General features: G+C 38.6%; 1 protein-coding gene across 2 annotated transcripts in view; it reads right to left on the reverse strand.

Annotated features, from left to right (window-relative positions):
• Positions 1-816: 816 nt before the first annotated feature.
• The window catches only part of Nadk2 (NAD kinase 2, mitochondrial), a 51,912-nt gene continuing 36,962 nt past the window's right edge, over positions 817-15,766 (reverse strand). The window contains exons 7-13 of one of the 2 annotated variants that reach the window (XM_041631284.1): positions 13,738-13,816; positions 11,126-11,191; positions 9,815-9,910; positions 6,755-6,810; positions 6,573-6,626; positions 4,220-4,343; positions 817-2,813 (exon numbers count right to left, since the gene is read on the reverse strand). In XM_041631284.1, coding sequence (XP_041487218.1) covers positions 2,675-2,813; positions 4,220-4,343; positions 6,573-6,626; positions 6,755-6,810; positions 9,815-9,910; positions 11,126-11,191; positions 13,738-13,816 — 614 coding nt within the window. In that variant the 3' untranslated portion in view covers positions 817-2,674. The remainder of the gene's footprint in view (positions 2,814-4,219; positions 4,344-6,572; positions 6,627-6,754; positions 6,811-9,814; positions 9,911-11,125; positions 11,192-13,737; positions 13,817-15,766) is intronic. The other variant, XM_041631285.1, reaches the window with a different exon arrangement.

The raw sequence follows: 15,766 nt of genomic DNA on the forward strand, positions 1-15,766 counted from the left end.
TAACACCAAAAAGTCAGGGGTGACTTCTGCACAATAGGAGACGGTATCAGACTCCATTTCCAGTGAGATCCATGTTAAATACATCTCTGTGTGTGTGCATACAGGGGCCTGTAGGGGCCAGAAAATCTTGTGGACCTGGAGGTGTAGGCTCTAGTGAACTGCCTGATGCGGGTGCTGGGAACCACACTTGGGTCTTCAAGAACCAAGCTCCTTATCCAATCAGTGATCTTCTTTAAAGTACCTTCCTTAATGTACAAAAAAGCTTAGCATTGTGTGTGAGGATCTCTGCACACACGTGTGTGGGGGTGCTGCAGGAGGATGTCTGGTGAGCATGTCTGCTGACCTGCTTTGTCTTGTGAGACAGTCTCACTGCACCCGGTCCTAGACTAGCAGCCTGCAAGCTCCAGCCACTTGTTCTCTGCCGCAAGGCCTGCTATGGACACAGGGCCACCACAGCCAGCTTTTAGGTGGCTGCTGGGATATGAACTGAGGTCTTCCTGTTGAGCCACTTTCAGCCCAAGTGACTATTTTATAATTATTTGTGTTACTCTAATTCCCTAAAAATGAAATTGTTTTGTGCGTGAAAGCTTTCCATTCAAGAATATAAACTATGGAATTAAACTAAATCTATAAAAAATACATTTTTGAATTAAGCATTTTGATCTATGAATAAAGACTATCATTCTGCCAAGAAATGCCAATGAACCAAGTCTACACAGTGCACAGAGGACATGAATTTGGGGATAGACTTGAAACATGGTGTTCAGAGGAAACTTAGTTTTTATGCAGTGATCTCATAAGAATTTAGAAAAGAAATAAAGTAAAAAAGAACAGACAATGGTTTAATTTTATTTTCATACAGTGGTCATTAAAGGTTAACCCATTCAAAAAGACATTTCTGACACTCCATGTATTACATTTTTTGCCATTTACCTATTACAAATAAATCCCTGCCTGCCATAGAGCAGAAGTTAGACTGCAAACAGCACAGTCAGTAATTTTAGTATCTTTCCAAGTGTAACTCATGAACAACCCCCACACGGCTGGTTACCAGCTACTGGGACAAATTAATAGATCTGTGGAAAAGCATGGACAACCAGATTTCCCAGATATAGTAAGGATATGAGTGGCTTTTTATTCCTAACAAGGTATTTTAAGCCTTTTAGGGGAATTTCTATAGTGTGGAATTTAACTTCCATTATAAACTGGTATCTTAAATATATCATTTAAAAAATTAAACTAGAAATTAAGACTTGGCTCAGCAAAATCACTAACGTATCTCCTGCTGCTGACAGCCTCAAGAAAACATATTCTGATGAACAGTAAAGCCTAGACGAACCTAGATTGCCTTGCACATTGACATTCATTTTTTAACAACGAGCAGCATGTTGAGTTTGGCAAAGCTGAGAGCATTTGATCTCTCTGATCACATATCCTAGCTTACAGGTATTCTAGGTTTGAGTTCCACCAACAGTCTATCTCAGTGTCTATCCAGCACTTCATTATACGACATATCGTGACAGATGGCACAGAATGAGTCTTCGATAAAAACTTCGTCAATGAAAAAAACAAGTGAAACCTATTCCATGCTGAGCAAGGGCACAGAACACCATTTCATTAGTCAGTAGTGGGAGCTCTTTGTGGAGATTAATGACCTTTACAGAGACCAAGAATTACGTGAAAATTATTCCTTCAAAGATAAAGTGGTTTTCATAGTTGGGGGGGAGGGTGCTGACATTTTATCATCTAAAGCTATTGTTTAAAATTTGGAATACAGTAAATGAAAACCACAATACTAAAGTAAGGCAATTCCAAAACTATGTCTTATTCTCTTGCTGACATGCCTAAAACTAAAGAAAGGTTTGAACATTTTACCAAACTCCTAACAGAACATGCTCCCTGGTTACCCTTCTAATCCTTGAGTTCATACTAGAGATTCAAAAACAGGAGGGGGGCTACTGGAATCAAGTTATTTTTCAAAAAACAAAAAGTTTGACCAACAATTGCTATGGAAAAATTAATACATTTACAAGGCATGATTTGTTCCAAAAGATGTATTTTATCTGTCATTGTTGACATTAACCAAAAGAAGTCAGAATTTACCTACAAATATTTTCAAATGATTTTTCCCATTAATAGTGATTTCATCATTTCCTAGAATTAGAAAATTCTTAACATATATAAAACACATGTACCAACTTCAGTTATGTCAACGTCATGATTATCAAAATTCTCCATCAAAACTTTTAAAAATCTTTACTTTTAGGAACTATAAAAATAATGCACTAATCGAATGACACACAGCCAATTCCACAAAGTTAGGAAGAAAAAACAAAAACAAAAAGGCTTGTAGAGTTAAATTTGAAATCCTAAATACTTATTTATTTAACCTGCCTTTCTAAAGAATATCAATACTCTTGGTTACCAACTGTAAATAATACAGAAACTTAACCAACGTAATTCTAACCCATTTAGTCCATCATCTCTCCCAGGTGAACAGCTGTTGTCTATCAGAAAGGAACAGAAGAGCACACGGACCCCACTTTGTCCCCTCTGCCTAGTGGTAGCCAGTCTCAGTAAGAACCGAAATAAGGTAGGTTTATGGCTGGTCATCTGTATCTGCTGAAAAAAAAATATGTTTCTAGTAATCAGATCTGTCTCTTGAGGAAATCCTTCACGGTTCTAGAATCACAGTTCGAAGCTCATCTTCTTTATTGATCATCATCGAAGCAATTGCTCCATCATTAAACTCAAAAGAAGTTCCTCCATCCACAACCATGCAGGCGTCCCAACATCGAGAACGGACGCAAACTCTAGTGGAAAGAGATGTCTCATTAAATATCAAGCAGTCTTAACACTAAGGAAATTCTGACTTTTGTTGGCATAACCAAAAGCTTATTGGCCTTGATTTTAAGAATTTAGTTACTCTCTGATTTGACAATCAGTGACTGCACACAATATAGGTGCATTATCAACATCTCAAGTTTAAAATTCAAGGTAGAACCATTCACTTAATATTTATCAATGGAAAAAAGAAAAGATAAGAAAAGAAAATTAAAAGACTCAACGTAATTGCCAGGTTACTTTCATGTAACTGAGGTATTTCCATTACAAAGATTTTAAGTACTGAGCAAGAGTGCATTCTCATGTAAAATTTTACTTGTGGATTATGTAAGGCAACCAGAGAAGAGGTAATTCACTAATGTACAGTTCATGAACACAGCAGCAACACCTTCTCCCAGTTGCTCTGCCTGCCCGCTCCTCCTCAAGTATACGCACTGTCTACTGTCTATCACTGTAGTGAAGTGCGCATTCCTAAACTTCATTTCAGCCACGCTAGTTTGGGGATAATAAGGTCAAGCATTTTCTAAGATATTTATTGCCTTGGGGGAAGACCAAATATCACTGGCTTTTATTTTTTTAATGCAGTGGCTGTCTTTTACTGATTTGCTAGAATTTTTATATTTAGACTGAGTATCTCTTAACCAAATTTCTTAGAAACAAATCTTTTAGATAAGATTTTTAAAATTTTTAATATTTACATATATGCATGCATATATGTATGAAGTAACTAGGGATGAAACCCAAGTCTGAACAAAATTCACATCTCATGTACACTATACATTCACTGTACACACAAAGTAACTCAACACTTTGCAGTGCAATTCTGACCACACGCAATAAAGCTCAGAATTCCATTTGTGGCACTGTGCCTGTGCTCACAAAGCTTTGGCTACTGGAGCAGTGATTTCAGACACTGTTCTCAAATACCTTAAGATAGACCAGGTATCTTTTGCAAATATCTTTCTCTGAACCTTGCTGCTTTGCTTCCTTACTGGAATAGTCTCTGAAGTTCTTAATCCTGGTGTAGAGCAATTTATCAACATTGTTATTGAAGCATTTCATGTACGCTTACAGTATCTTTTCAACTCATCCATGAAGCCTTCTAATTAGTTATCATTCAAACTTAAGCCACTTATAAATATAAGAAATACACACAAATGAGTTTAGATTTGTAAAAATAAATCTCGACTGAATTAAGAAAAAAAAAAACGCTAAGATGTTCCCTGCTAAGTGTTATTCCTGGAGGAGAAAAAGTACATTGGTCTCAATGTCTCAAAAGAAAAGCATTTTTTATGTTTGTTTCTGTGTCTTTTTGTTTTGTTTTTTCCTTTCTTAATGTTTTACTGGGATGAAAGAAGTGACTAGGGATGCTTACTTTGAGGAGAAACAACGCTGACGGCTACTTGAGAACACTCTGTTTGCTATTGGCTCTCGAATACTGAAAAGTATTTTTGGTTCTTCTGGACTGTAGAGCAATGATTCATTATATTCATTTGTTACTGTAAGGAAAAACAGTAGATTTAATAAAGGATGGTCACATCTGAGAAGCACATGACAAACAAACCACTTTCAATTTGAAGCATGTGTTCAAAGGCTACTTGGGAGCATATCTCTTGGTAACTCTATTACAGACTCTACCATAAAAAGCCTTAGAAACCAGTGACTATCAGGTTCAATTATTAACCCACAAAAGCATTCATCACTCACAACAGAGAATAAATAGGCACAACTTGGGGAAGGGGACACAAATACAAAGCTAGGAATTACGCAGTTAGGACAAACTCAGAACTGAAACCCGAGTTCTCAAGTTCCTTCCAGTATCACATCAGAGTTAATAATAAGGAAAATGCAATCCCAGGCAACGAAAGGCGGTGAGTTTTCTCTGGTGAGGTTGCACATCTCAAGATATTTGAATACACTTTTAGGATGCATATTCTAACAAAGAAGCACCTGAGGCCTGGCAAGCAAAACATAAATTGGTGAAAGACAACAACACAAGCTACTTGGGAGGCAGGAGGATGGCTTAAGTCCAAGAGCAATATGAGGCCAAGCTGTGTACCCAGACTGTTATCTCTTCAAAAAAAAAAAAAGAAAGAAAAAGAAAAGAAAAGAAAAGAAAGAAAAAAAAAAGAAATGAGAACAACTACACGAAGAGTTACAAATGGAAGTTTAGCTAAGTACCACATTAAAAAAAAACAGACTGTCTAATAATCCATATTATTTGTGGAACTACTGTTAGAATTTTACATGTGTGAATGTTATATCTCTATTTTGCATGCATGTGTATGTTCCTTAACTTGTAATGAGGTTATATCTCAATTTTACATGCGTGTGTTGTGTTCCTTAACTTGTAATAAGGTATATTTCAATAAACCCATCCTAATTAGAAAATATTTTAAGTTGACAACGCACTTAGTGATCATAGCCTATTGAACATCACTGCAGCACAGAACACAGGAGGAGCTAGGGGCTGTGTGCTGTTTGCCTTCTACCCTAGTGTCTGACTGGGCGCTACAGCCCCCTGCCATGCCCAGGGCCCCAGGAGTTACTTCATGGCACCACGAGTCTGGGAACTACTAAAAGTATCATTTCTTAGAAATCCTTATTAAGATTTTAAAAACCTATATTTGGTTCTGTAAGAAAAAAATAATTAACTTACCACAAAAAGCGAAACAGAAAATGCGCTAACTTTGAAAGAAACTTCAAGAGTTTGAGGATACTGTGACCGTGACCTCCTAGTTCCTGTAAATAGCTCAATCTTCAAAGAAGTGTTCACTCAGTAAAGCCTTTACACATCTTAATATCTATCCCTGTATTCTGGATGCAACTTCAATAGGAATTATACAAATTTCAGCTGTTTTATGATTACTGTGTTCAGGTTTGCATTTGACATAATGTCAATACATATTAATGCATAAGGCACAGACAAAGTAATTGCTTGACTCATGTATGCACTGAGGAGTGATCAACTCAAGGTCCCTCTACCACCACGTATCTTTACTTAGTCCTCATGATGTGTACACTAAATTATAGAACTAGAAATTGCAGGTGTCAATTTTCCTTTCCTTGTTATCAATTTAGTGCTAATGCTAACTGTCAAGCCATGATTAAAATCTTTTAAGTCCCAAACTGAAAATGATCAGAATCTATTTGATAGTGTTAATACCATAAAAAACAGGACCATGAATATGGAAAAACCTTCTTGGACAGCATGAATCTAGATATGCATTTTCTTACAGCACACAAATCTTCTATCACCCAGGATGTATTTATAATTGTAGCGTCTTGATATATGGGCTGTATTTCATGGTGACCACAAATGACAGTATAAAACTCCAGCTTCAGGACAGGCAAGACAGTTCACATGTAAAGATGCTTGCCAACAAACCTAATGACTTGAGTTCAAATCCCCAGGACTCACTTGGTGAAAAGAACCAACTCCTCTAAGTTATGCTCTGACCCCCACAAGCACCATACACACACACACACACACATGCATGCACACACGTGCATGTGCACACACGCACACACATATTCACACAACATAAATTAATAAATAATATTGCAATTTAAAAAATTTTCTTGAAATCCCTGCTTTCTGTTACCTTTTTAAGCTACATTTAACAAGGCAGTGTTGTAACATCTAGTTAAGTAGATACACATAACACTGTTCTTTCTCAAAGCTGACATAAACAAGCTATCTGTAACTAATACTATGTGGTACTAACCTTTTTCTACCAATTCTTTGTTCAACGGGAGAGTCAGACTTCCTTGTCGTCTTGCTATTGACAGAGGAAAGGGGGAAATAGCTTCAGTTACTATTGTACACTGCACAATAGCAAACACTAAGCAGGTACATTACATAGTACACAATAGTTCTATAATACAGAATAGCTGTTTTAGTACTCACCAATATTTAATACATCTTCAACAGCCTGAGCTGCAACCCTGTTGATATTGAATGACCTAGAAAAAAGCAAGCAAATAATTCCTCTTTCCATCCTAAAAGCACACTAAAATGGAAGATGCATGATGTACTTAGCAATAAAGACTTCTTAAAATTAAGACAACTACAAATTGGTGGTTAAAAACAAAAATTTATTGACATGGGTATGAGAGGGAAAGTATCCTTATACTTAATAGGTATACAGAACTTATAGCTGGAAAGCAATTAAACACTCAAAGATTTGGAATTAACCTATTACTCAATTCTACAAAGAATCTTAATATTGATAAGAAGTCAAGTTTATTGCCACACATTGTCTTAAGACACTAACTGCTGCCAGGTTATGGGGTACAAGCATGGACCACACTAACCAGGACTGATGAGAAGGGACAACTCACGTGCCGAGCACTACAATCCTGGTGTCCTGCTCCTGTGGCTCAATGTTTGGATATGCAAAGAGCTTTCTTCAAACACTTTCCTGCCCACACACATGATTAGATCTCCACCTTTTAGCCCCTCACTGTGTAACCATGTGACTAGGTGCTAGAAGGGGGTCCCAGTGAATGCCTGCTGGCCAGCCTCCCGTGAACAGTAAGTTCAGTTTCTGATTCCACAGCTCAATGCAGTAACCTAAGTCACCATGTAAGGAAATAGCAGAGCCACAGAATGGCAGAAGCTGCCGTTTCCCTACCCATTCCCAGTCACTAAAGGAGGCCACCTGTCCACTGGGACTGCCCACTGAGATTGGGGTTTTCTGTGACAGCTCCTGAGTCACACATCTCCACACATTTCACACTCAAAACAAAGACTCAGGTCAGTTAAACATTGTTTTCTCTATCAAGAATCCTAAGACAGGATTAAGAAACAGTATCCTAATCTTTCCCTTCCCAGGGGCACAGCTACTAACTGGTTTACTAAGCTCTGATTCCCTAGCCTATACTCCACTTCTGCACTATGCCCGTTCTTAAGGAGAATGCTGTGGAAGAAACAAGAAAGATTCAAGGAACCATTCCTAATTCTCAGTTTCGATTTCAACAGACATGCTCACCATTTTCTGTAGAAAAGGAGTTTCCACGACCAACAAAGGCTGCGCGTTGTTGCATCAATTTAACATATGAGATGGTTCAACATATCAGAGAATACACTGTTACAATTATTTATTGGGTTTGGGGGAGAAAGTGGGATGGGGAACAGGAAGTATGCACACACTGCCACCCACAGGGAAGCCAGAGACCAGCGTTGGGGAGTTATTTATCCTCTTCAACCATGCAAGCCCTGGAGAACAAGCTCAGGTTGTGGTGTGCTTGGTGGCAAGTGCCTTTATCCACTGAGCCCTGCTGCCAGCCCAAATGATTAATTTTTAAAATGATCAGAAAATTTAGAAAGGGTCGTTTTGCTATTCCTCAAAATAATGACATGTTAAGCTATCTCTTAAAATAATATTTTTTTCCAAAATACTTTATTTAGCTGAGACTAACTTATTTTTTTAAATGTATGATTACTACTCATGAACAAAATGAAGTGATTTCTGAAAACTACTTCAGAATAGTTTGGAGGAAAGAACTAAAATCAGTGTATATAGCAAACAATGTAAGGCAAGGATTCATCACTAAAATCAATGTATATAGCAAACAATGTAAGGCATGGATTCATCACTAAAATCAGTATATATAGCAAACAATGTAAGGCAAGGATTCATCACTGAATCGAGTTCATGCAGATTCGTAACACTAGATTCTCTTTGTCTATGTTTACACAAATTGAAATGTTCTGGAATAAAATGTTTCAAAAGCCATGCTGAAAAAGTACCAACAAACTCTACATTTACAAGCCCAACTTAAAATGGCATAAGGGAGATTTTAAATTTTTTGTAAGGCCAAATCTCACTATGTAGTCCCCAAGGGCTCCAAACTACCATCCTCTTGCCACAACTCTCAGGTGAGGTGCTGGGATTTTAGGCCTTCCATCACATACAGATGAAATCCAGATAAAATCAGTCTAACAAACACTGCTTGTGCTGGTTCTGAGAGCATGCATTCCTTTATTTAAAAAAGATCTGAATAAATATGTACTAGGCATTATAACCTACTACACACAGAAATTGAAACAAAATCCTAGCAGCCATTTCCCACCCCTCCAAATGCCCCGTCAGACTAGTGACACATGGGAGCCGTGAGAGCGCGGAGAGAAGCACCGGTGCCGGACAAGGGGATCCAGGCCCTGTGCTGTGAAAGACACTGAGGCTAATGGCGACTTCCTCCAGAGAAAGGCATCTGAGGACTGGATGCTTTAACAGTGGATGGAAAGTGAACCGTATTCAGAAATTCAAAGCAGGAGGAAGCATTGAACAAAAACAAAAGGCTAAAGGAGAGCAAGGTGTGTGCTGGGAATTACAAGCAGTCTGTGGTGTCTGCAGAGGACTGATGGGTAGGGTAAGGCTATGACAGGGATAAAGAGGGCAGGATGGCGATGGCCACATTTCACCAGGGTGCTGTGTCAAACTCAGCAGTGTGTACACAGTGCCAGGCAAAGTGTTAAAGCACAAAACGGGCATTCTCTACGCGTGTTTACCAGTAGCACTCTGCTTTACAATGATCACTCTGTTGGTAGGTTGAAGTGACGACAGGAGAAAAGGAGGTCAGGAAGAAAGAATGTCCATCTACCAAAAGAGATGGGGCCAGACCAAGGCAGCAGCAGCAGAAGTGGAGGAAGTTGGCCAAGATTCAAGAAGTGCAAAGCACAGGCTTTTGAGACCAGTTTGTGCGGAGGGGAGGGCAAAGGATAGCAAGAAGGTAAGAGTGAGATTGTAGGAGCAAAGTTTCTCCTCTAGCAATGGCGTCGGGGTAAACAATGACAGAGGTAAACAATGCATGGAACACAGAAGGGAAAAACTGAATGTGTCCTGCAACAGTGTGCTCGCCCTGCATATTAGAGAACTCGGAGGCATCCATGTGAGACAGAAAATCAATGTTTTAACTTAAAATAGTTCACACACCTTGAGAGGCAACACCCTAACTTACTCACCAGGCCTTTGATCCTGTGCCAGTACACAGATTGAGGCCGGAACTCTTCTGCTTTTCCCATGGGCCATCATCAACTGAAATTTCATAATAGGAAGCCCTAGGAATTGAAAATAGAAAACTGTTTGCTGAGCTGTGTTAGGGTCCCAGTAAAAAATAAAATTTCAAAATTCCTGAAATCTAAGTAAATCACCTTGACCAACTGCTATCTGACTTAGCAGACACATATATCATCATGCTAATTCCAATATTGATTAAGTGAAAAAAAAATCAGAAGGAAAAAACTTAACTGCATGCCTAATCTAGACGCCACCTTCCTATCAATACATTAGTGTTTCAGACGAGGGTTCGTACATTTTCCTAGCAGTGCTGCTTCTGCTCTGATGGAACCCAATACACACACAGCTTCCTTTCAGAATTCCAACAATTTCATCTTTAGGTGGTGTCATTCTTGGCACCTGGTCCCTCATATGACTCCATCTACACCTAATTCTTTGTGAGAACAGTAGCTGCCACTAAATTCTTATTAAACCATTTTAAATGGGAGTAGGCTAAAAGATAACACCATAAGGAAAATCCTCAACCAATTCTATATCAGCAGACAAAACTAAAAATAATATCAAAATATAATTTGTTGAACAATTAATGTTTTAGGATATTTTACAAATACAAAATGAGTTTTTTGACACCAGCACATTACACTATTCTTTAAATACTGACTGGACAGCAGAAGTAATTTCTGAAATATGTAAAAGCCTACTGCGTCAATTCTATCTTAAAATAATGGTGTCACTCATAAACATTAGATTGTTTCTTCAGCAAATTAAGAAGTTCAACTCTTAATAAAATATGGGTTTTCAAAATAAGTTGTTAAACATACAAACACTATCACTATAGTAATTTATTTCTTATTCTAATTCCTTCAACTTCTCCAAGCCTCTAGTATGAGTTTTGCACAATATAACTTTTCATTGTTTCTTTCGTTTCTGTTCTTTAGAAAAGATAACAACAGGTCTAATCTATTTCATGGGTCAAGTTATTTCTTACTCGAAAAATCACATTAGAAACCTATTATGTACAGACAAACCAGCAAAATCCCCAGCAATGTCTGCTCCAGTGCTAGACCAAGCTGAAACAAGAGAGTGAGAGCGGAGAGACAGAAGAGAATGAGAGACAATTACAGCCAGGTGAGAGATGCTGAGTCCAAAATGGTGAGCCAATTTAGTGCCGTTCTGCATGCAGGTTTACTGGGATTAGTTAATTCACAGGATTTTTGTTTGAGGGAAATTATTTTTAAGGCAGCAATAAAACTCACAGTCCCTTTAGATTGGGTATACTTCTTCTTAAATTGTCCACTGCTACAGCCCAACAATAAGGCATTCTAGGTTAGAACAGACAGAAAAGAAAAAACATGGGCTTTTAAAATGTTCTTCAATCTAAGAACATTGAAAGTGAGGCAGGAAAAACATTGCTGCGTTTCATATTTTCCAAGCAAAGCGTGTAAGGTTCTGGAGCACATTAAAGCCTCAACCCACGTCTGGGATCAGAAATAATGGGCTAAAATGACATTTTTGGTTCTAAATAAGTACATGACCTACACAACTTATGTGCCCTTCTGGATCTCACTGCTCTCACTGCTAACTACAGCTTCCCTCCTCGCGGGGCTGCTAGGAGAGCGTGAAGCAACAGGACATAATTTACACAGCATGACGGACGACAGACCATGTGCTCATGCTCCCTTTGCCTGAGGGTCTAGTCACAGAGTCTTTAAAATTAGCCCTAAAGCCTCGAGAATAGTTACACCACATTCATCAGCCTCAAACTGAAGCACTGATCTTACTCGAGACCTAAGGAGAGACACCAAAGAACAAAAGAGCAGCAGACACCACCCTGTGAGACTTCACTGACTGCCAGTCTGCCATCGGGGTCCAATTTCCCTCCTCCTCTACACTCGCTCTTCAGTAAATACAAAGTGCGTAGCCATAAAGGCAGCAGCTTGCTTCAGTTAGCCACACTTCTATAAAACAGAGTAAAGTAAGCTAAAAACGACTCCTGTAGTAAACACACACTCACAACTCTTTTCAACTCAATGGATGCTCTCTGGACCATCTCCTCCTCTCCTCCTCTTCTATACATCAAAACCTACTATCATCTCCACATTGTGTGAAATATCGCATGCAACATGAGACAAAAATTTCTGGACAGATAGCTCATATGCCTTACTATGTTAAAATAAATACATTTTATACTTAAGTAATAAATTTCCTGTGAATATTTTATTTCTTGAAAGAATATTCTAGAATTTTAAAAACTTACATTTTTACCAACCTCACCTTTTTCATACACATCTTTGTATCCCCAGTGACTTATATATGGTATACAATATGCATAAAATATATCTTTATTGCATAAATATTATAAACAAAATAACTACAGTAATCCAAGAATTATTCAAACAATTCTGCCTTATTAGTCATCATTTTAATGTAAACTGTATCGATAATATAATAAATCTATTTATGCACTGTTACTTGAAATGTGGATGTCAATTCTAGTTATGATGACTCTCTCTTCATATACCCTCGTGAGAGGATAGAACTTGCAATAAAAGAGAACTGGCAGTGGTCCACACATTATACCCAGGAATTCAACGATACGCTCTCAGAGAGTCACATGACTGCTGTAGTAGAAAGGACATGAACTCACCTCTAGTTTCTGCACCAAATTTACACAATCACCAAACAGGAAAACCAAGCATAGCATACTACAGGGAAACTGATTTATTTCCTGGTGGTCATTTCACGTGAGTAACCAGGTGTTTTCAAGGTGGGAGGAAAATGTTGGTGAGTAATAAAGTATATCTGACATGTTTACATTAAATTAATTTTAGCTAACAATAGTGATATCTGTGTTTCACACATGCTGGGAAAGCACTCTGTCCCTGAGATGTATCTCCAGCCTTTAATAAAGACATTAACCTTGAACCATCAATATATTTGCCTCAGGCTTACATGAAACATCAACAACTAAGTAGCACGATCAAAAAACGCCTTATCCGAAGTTTACAAGCAAACGTAGTACAGACATAAAATTGGGGGCATCCTGAAACCAACCAGCTCAGACTGGTCAGACGTATTAGTATCACAAATGACAAAAATGAGGTGAGGCTAAGGAGTAATTTTTAATTTTATAAGCAGAAAACCACAACAGCAAAGTGCTGTGTGTGATTCATAACTGGATCCCGTACAAAAGGAAGCAATAAGCAAATCAGCCTTAAAAACACTAATAAGTGAAGATATTTTTCCTCCATTGCATATGTGTGTATGTTTATGAGTATGAAAGAGAAGGGCGGAGAAATGTATATGTAGTAAGAGGGTTTGTATGTGTGTGAGAACGTGTGAAAGAGACGTATGTGTGAGAGAGAGATGTGTGTGTGTGTGTGTGTGTGAGAGAGAGAGAGAGAGACAGATGTATGGATATGAGACATGCATATGAGAGAGGAGCGGGGAGATGGAGGTGGGAGAGAGCTGGGACAGGAATGGTTTTCCCTGGGCTGCCCAAGCCAGGACCTCAAGCTCCTGAGCCTTAACAAGACTGTTAGCGGCTGCTGAGCAGCTGGAATATAGGAATGTGCTACTCCACTTGGTCTAAACAAGAGAAACCTTCCTGCAGACTACCTAAGAAACACGCCACCTGACATGTGCGCCTCCAGAGTCAGCACAGAACAGGGAGGACCCTGAGGAGGTGCTGAACGTCAAGTTTCACAGACTCGTAACAACATGTGTGCCAGGTCTGGAAATTTTTTTAAATAATTTCTCCTACTTATATTATTACTTCCACATGCCAGGTTGTAGAAATTAAATGAAAACATCAGAAGAAGTACTTAAACACTGAATTCCACATTCAAGACCACAAGCTTCAAGGTACCTGGATGACAGACTCTCCCCAATGAAGACTTCATTGAGTGCTCGCACTGGCAAAAGCTGAGGTCCTGACGCCTCGGATCCTGCAGGAAAGGGTGAGAGAGCCCAGACAGTTCTGTGAGTTTCAGAACAATGAGAACAAACAGTTCATCAAACTCCAGAGTTTAAGGTACCACATTTTTAACATGACTCACAAAGAACCTTAAATTGTTTGTAAGATAAAGCCTAGTCACCTAACCTATACCAACAAATCAAACCTCTGTCTAACTGTAATTCAATTTTCCTCTCCATACCATGCGTTTTTTGGAGTTTGTTCACTTGTGTTTGTTTGAGACAGGGATCTCTTTTATACAGCTCTGGGTCTCCTGGGATTCACTTTGTAGCTCATACTGGCCTCAAACTCAATCCAGAGAGACCCAACTGCTTCTGGCTCCCAAAGGCTGTGAGAAAGACATATACTATTCGGCTTCCATATAAAACCTGTGCTTTTTGAATTTCATTTCAAAATTTTTTTCAAATTTTTTGTCAAGTAAATTAAAATTTCTTTAATCATATGCTTTTGTTTTTCATGCTAAATGACTACCAACTCTTAAGCAATTAAAAATATCCACTTATAATTTGCTTCTACATAAAGATATATGTTTATATAAAGATATATAGTGTATATATATATATATATAAAGATACGAAAGTATGAACTGTGCATCAGTTAACAATTTTCTTTTTTTTTTAATTTATTTATTTATTAAAGATTTCTGTCTCTTCCCCGCCACCGCCTCCCAATTAGCCATAAATCAAGGACATTGAGCCTATAACTAGTGATCCTAGAGAAGCTAAATAAGGAGAACCCAAAGAAAAACATATAGGCATCCTCCTGAATATTAACCTTCAGCAAGCGATGAAAGGAGACAGAGACAGAAACCCACATTGGAGCACAGGACTGAAATCTCAAGGTCCAAATCAGGAGCAGAAGGAGAGAGAGCACGAGCAAGGAACTCAGGACCGCGAGGGGTGCACCCACACACTGAGACAATGGGGATGTTCTATAGGGAACTCACCAAGGCCAGCTGGCCTGGGTCTGGAAAAGCCTGGGATAAAACCGGACTCTCTGAACATAGCGGACAATGAGGACTACTGAGAACTCAAGAATAATGGCAATGGGTTTTGATCCTACTGCATGCACTGGCTTTGTGGGAGCCTAGGCAGTTTGGATGCTCAACTTACTAGACTTGGATGGAGGTGGGGGTTCCTTGGACTTTCCACAGGACAGGGAACCCTGATTGCTTTTCGGGCTGGGGGGGGGGACTTAATTGGAGTTAACAATTTTCTATAAAACACAATCAATTACAAAGTCCTAACTGACAGAAAGAGACAACTGGTAAACTAACGGCGGAGATGGCTATCGTGCACAATTCTCTCGTCATCGTGTACCAGACTATTTCCAGGTCCACCTGCACTAGGCACAACCCTCTAACTGCAAGGTGGTTAGAAGGAATGGGAAGGGGGGACTGACTGACTTTTAAAGCTTCCTTACAATCCTCCATGTTCTCTGGATTCTCCCTGCAAAATACAAGAGATCAAGTGGAAAACTCAGAGGCTTTAAAATATGGCAGGAGCTCTTAGAATATAGGAGAACCCTCGCTGCCTGACCACTCCTCATACTGTGAGAGGGTAGATCTGATGCTGTTTATTGAACTAATTCATGGCCCCAAATTAACATAATTAGGCCTTGCAAATAGTAATTATTAACTGACACAATTAAAACTTAAAAGGGAAAAACAAATCAACCCACCTTCCTCTTTGAAGGTGCACGGGTTATATATATATATATATATATATATATATATATATATATATACACACACACATACACACACACATATGTATGTATATATATATATATATATATCTTGTAATAGGCAAGGATGGGTCACACTATGTAAGGCAAAACTGTCATTGGTTCAAAGTTGCATAATTTCTTCAAATTCAGAGATATAACGGTGTTCTCGCTAGTGCTGCTCTAAATTGAAAAG

This window comes from Microtus oregoni, unplaced genomic scaffold (genome assembly GCF_018167655.1).
Source record: "Microtus oregoni isolate MIOR12 unplaced genomic scaffold, Mior012 000036F_ref0000092, whole genome shotgun sequence".
In the NCBI taxonomy this organism is placed as follows: Eukaryota; Metazoa; Chordata; class Mammalia; order Rodentia; family Cricetidae; genus Microtus; species Microtus oregoni.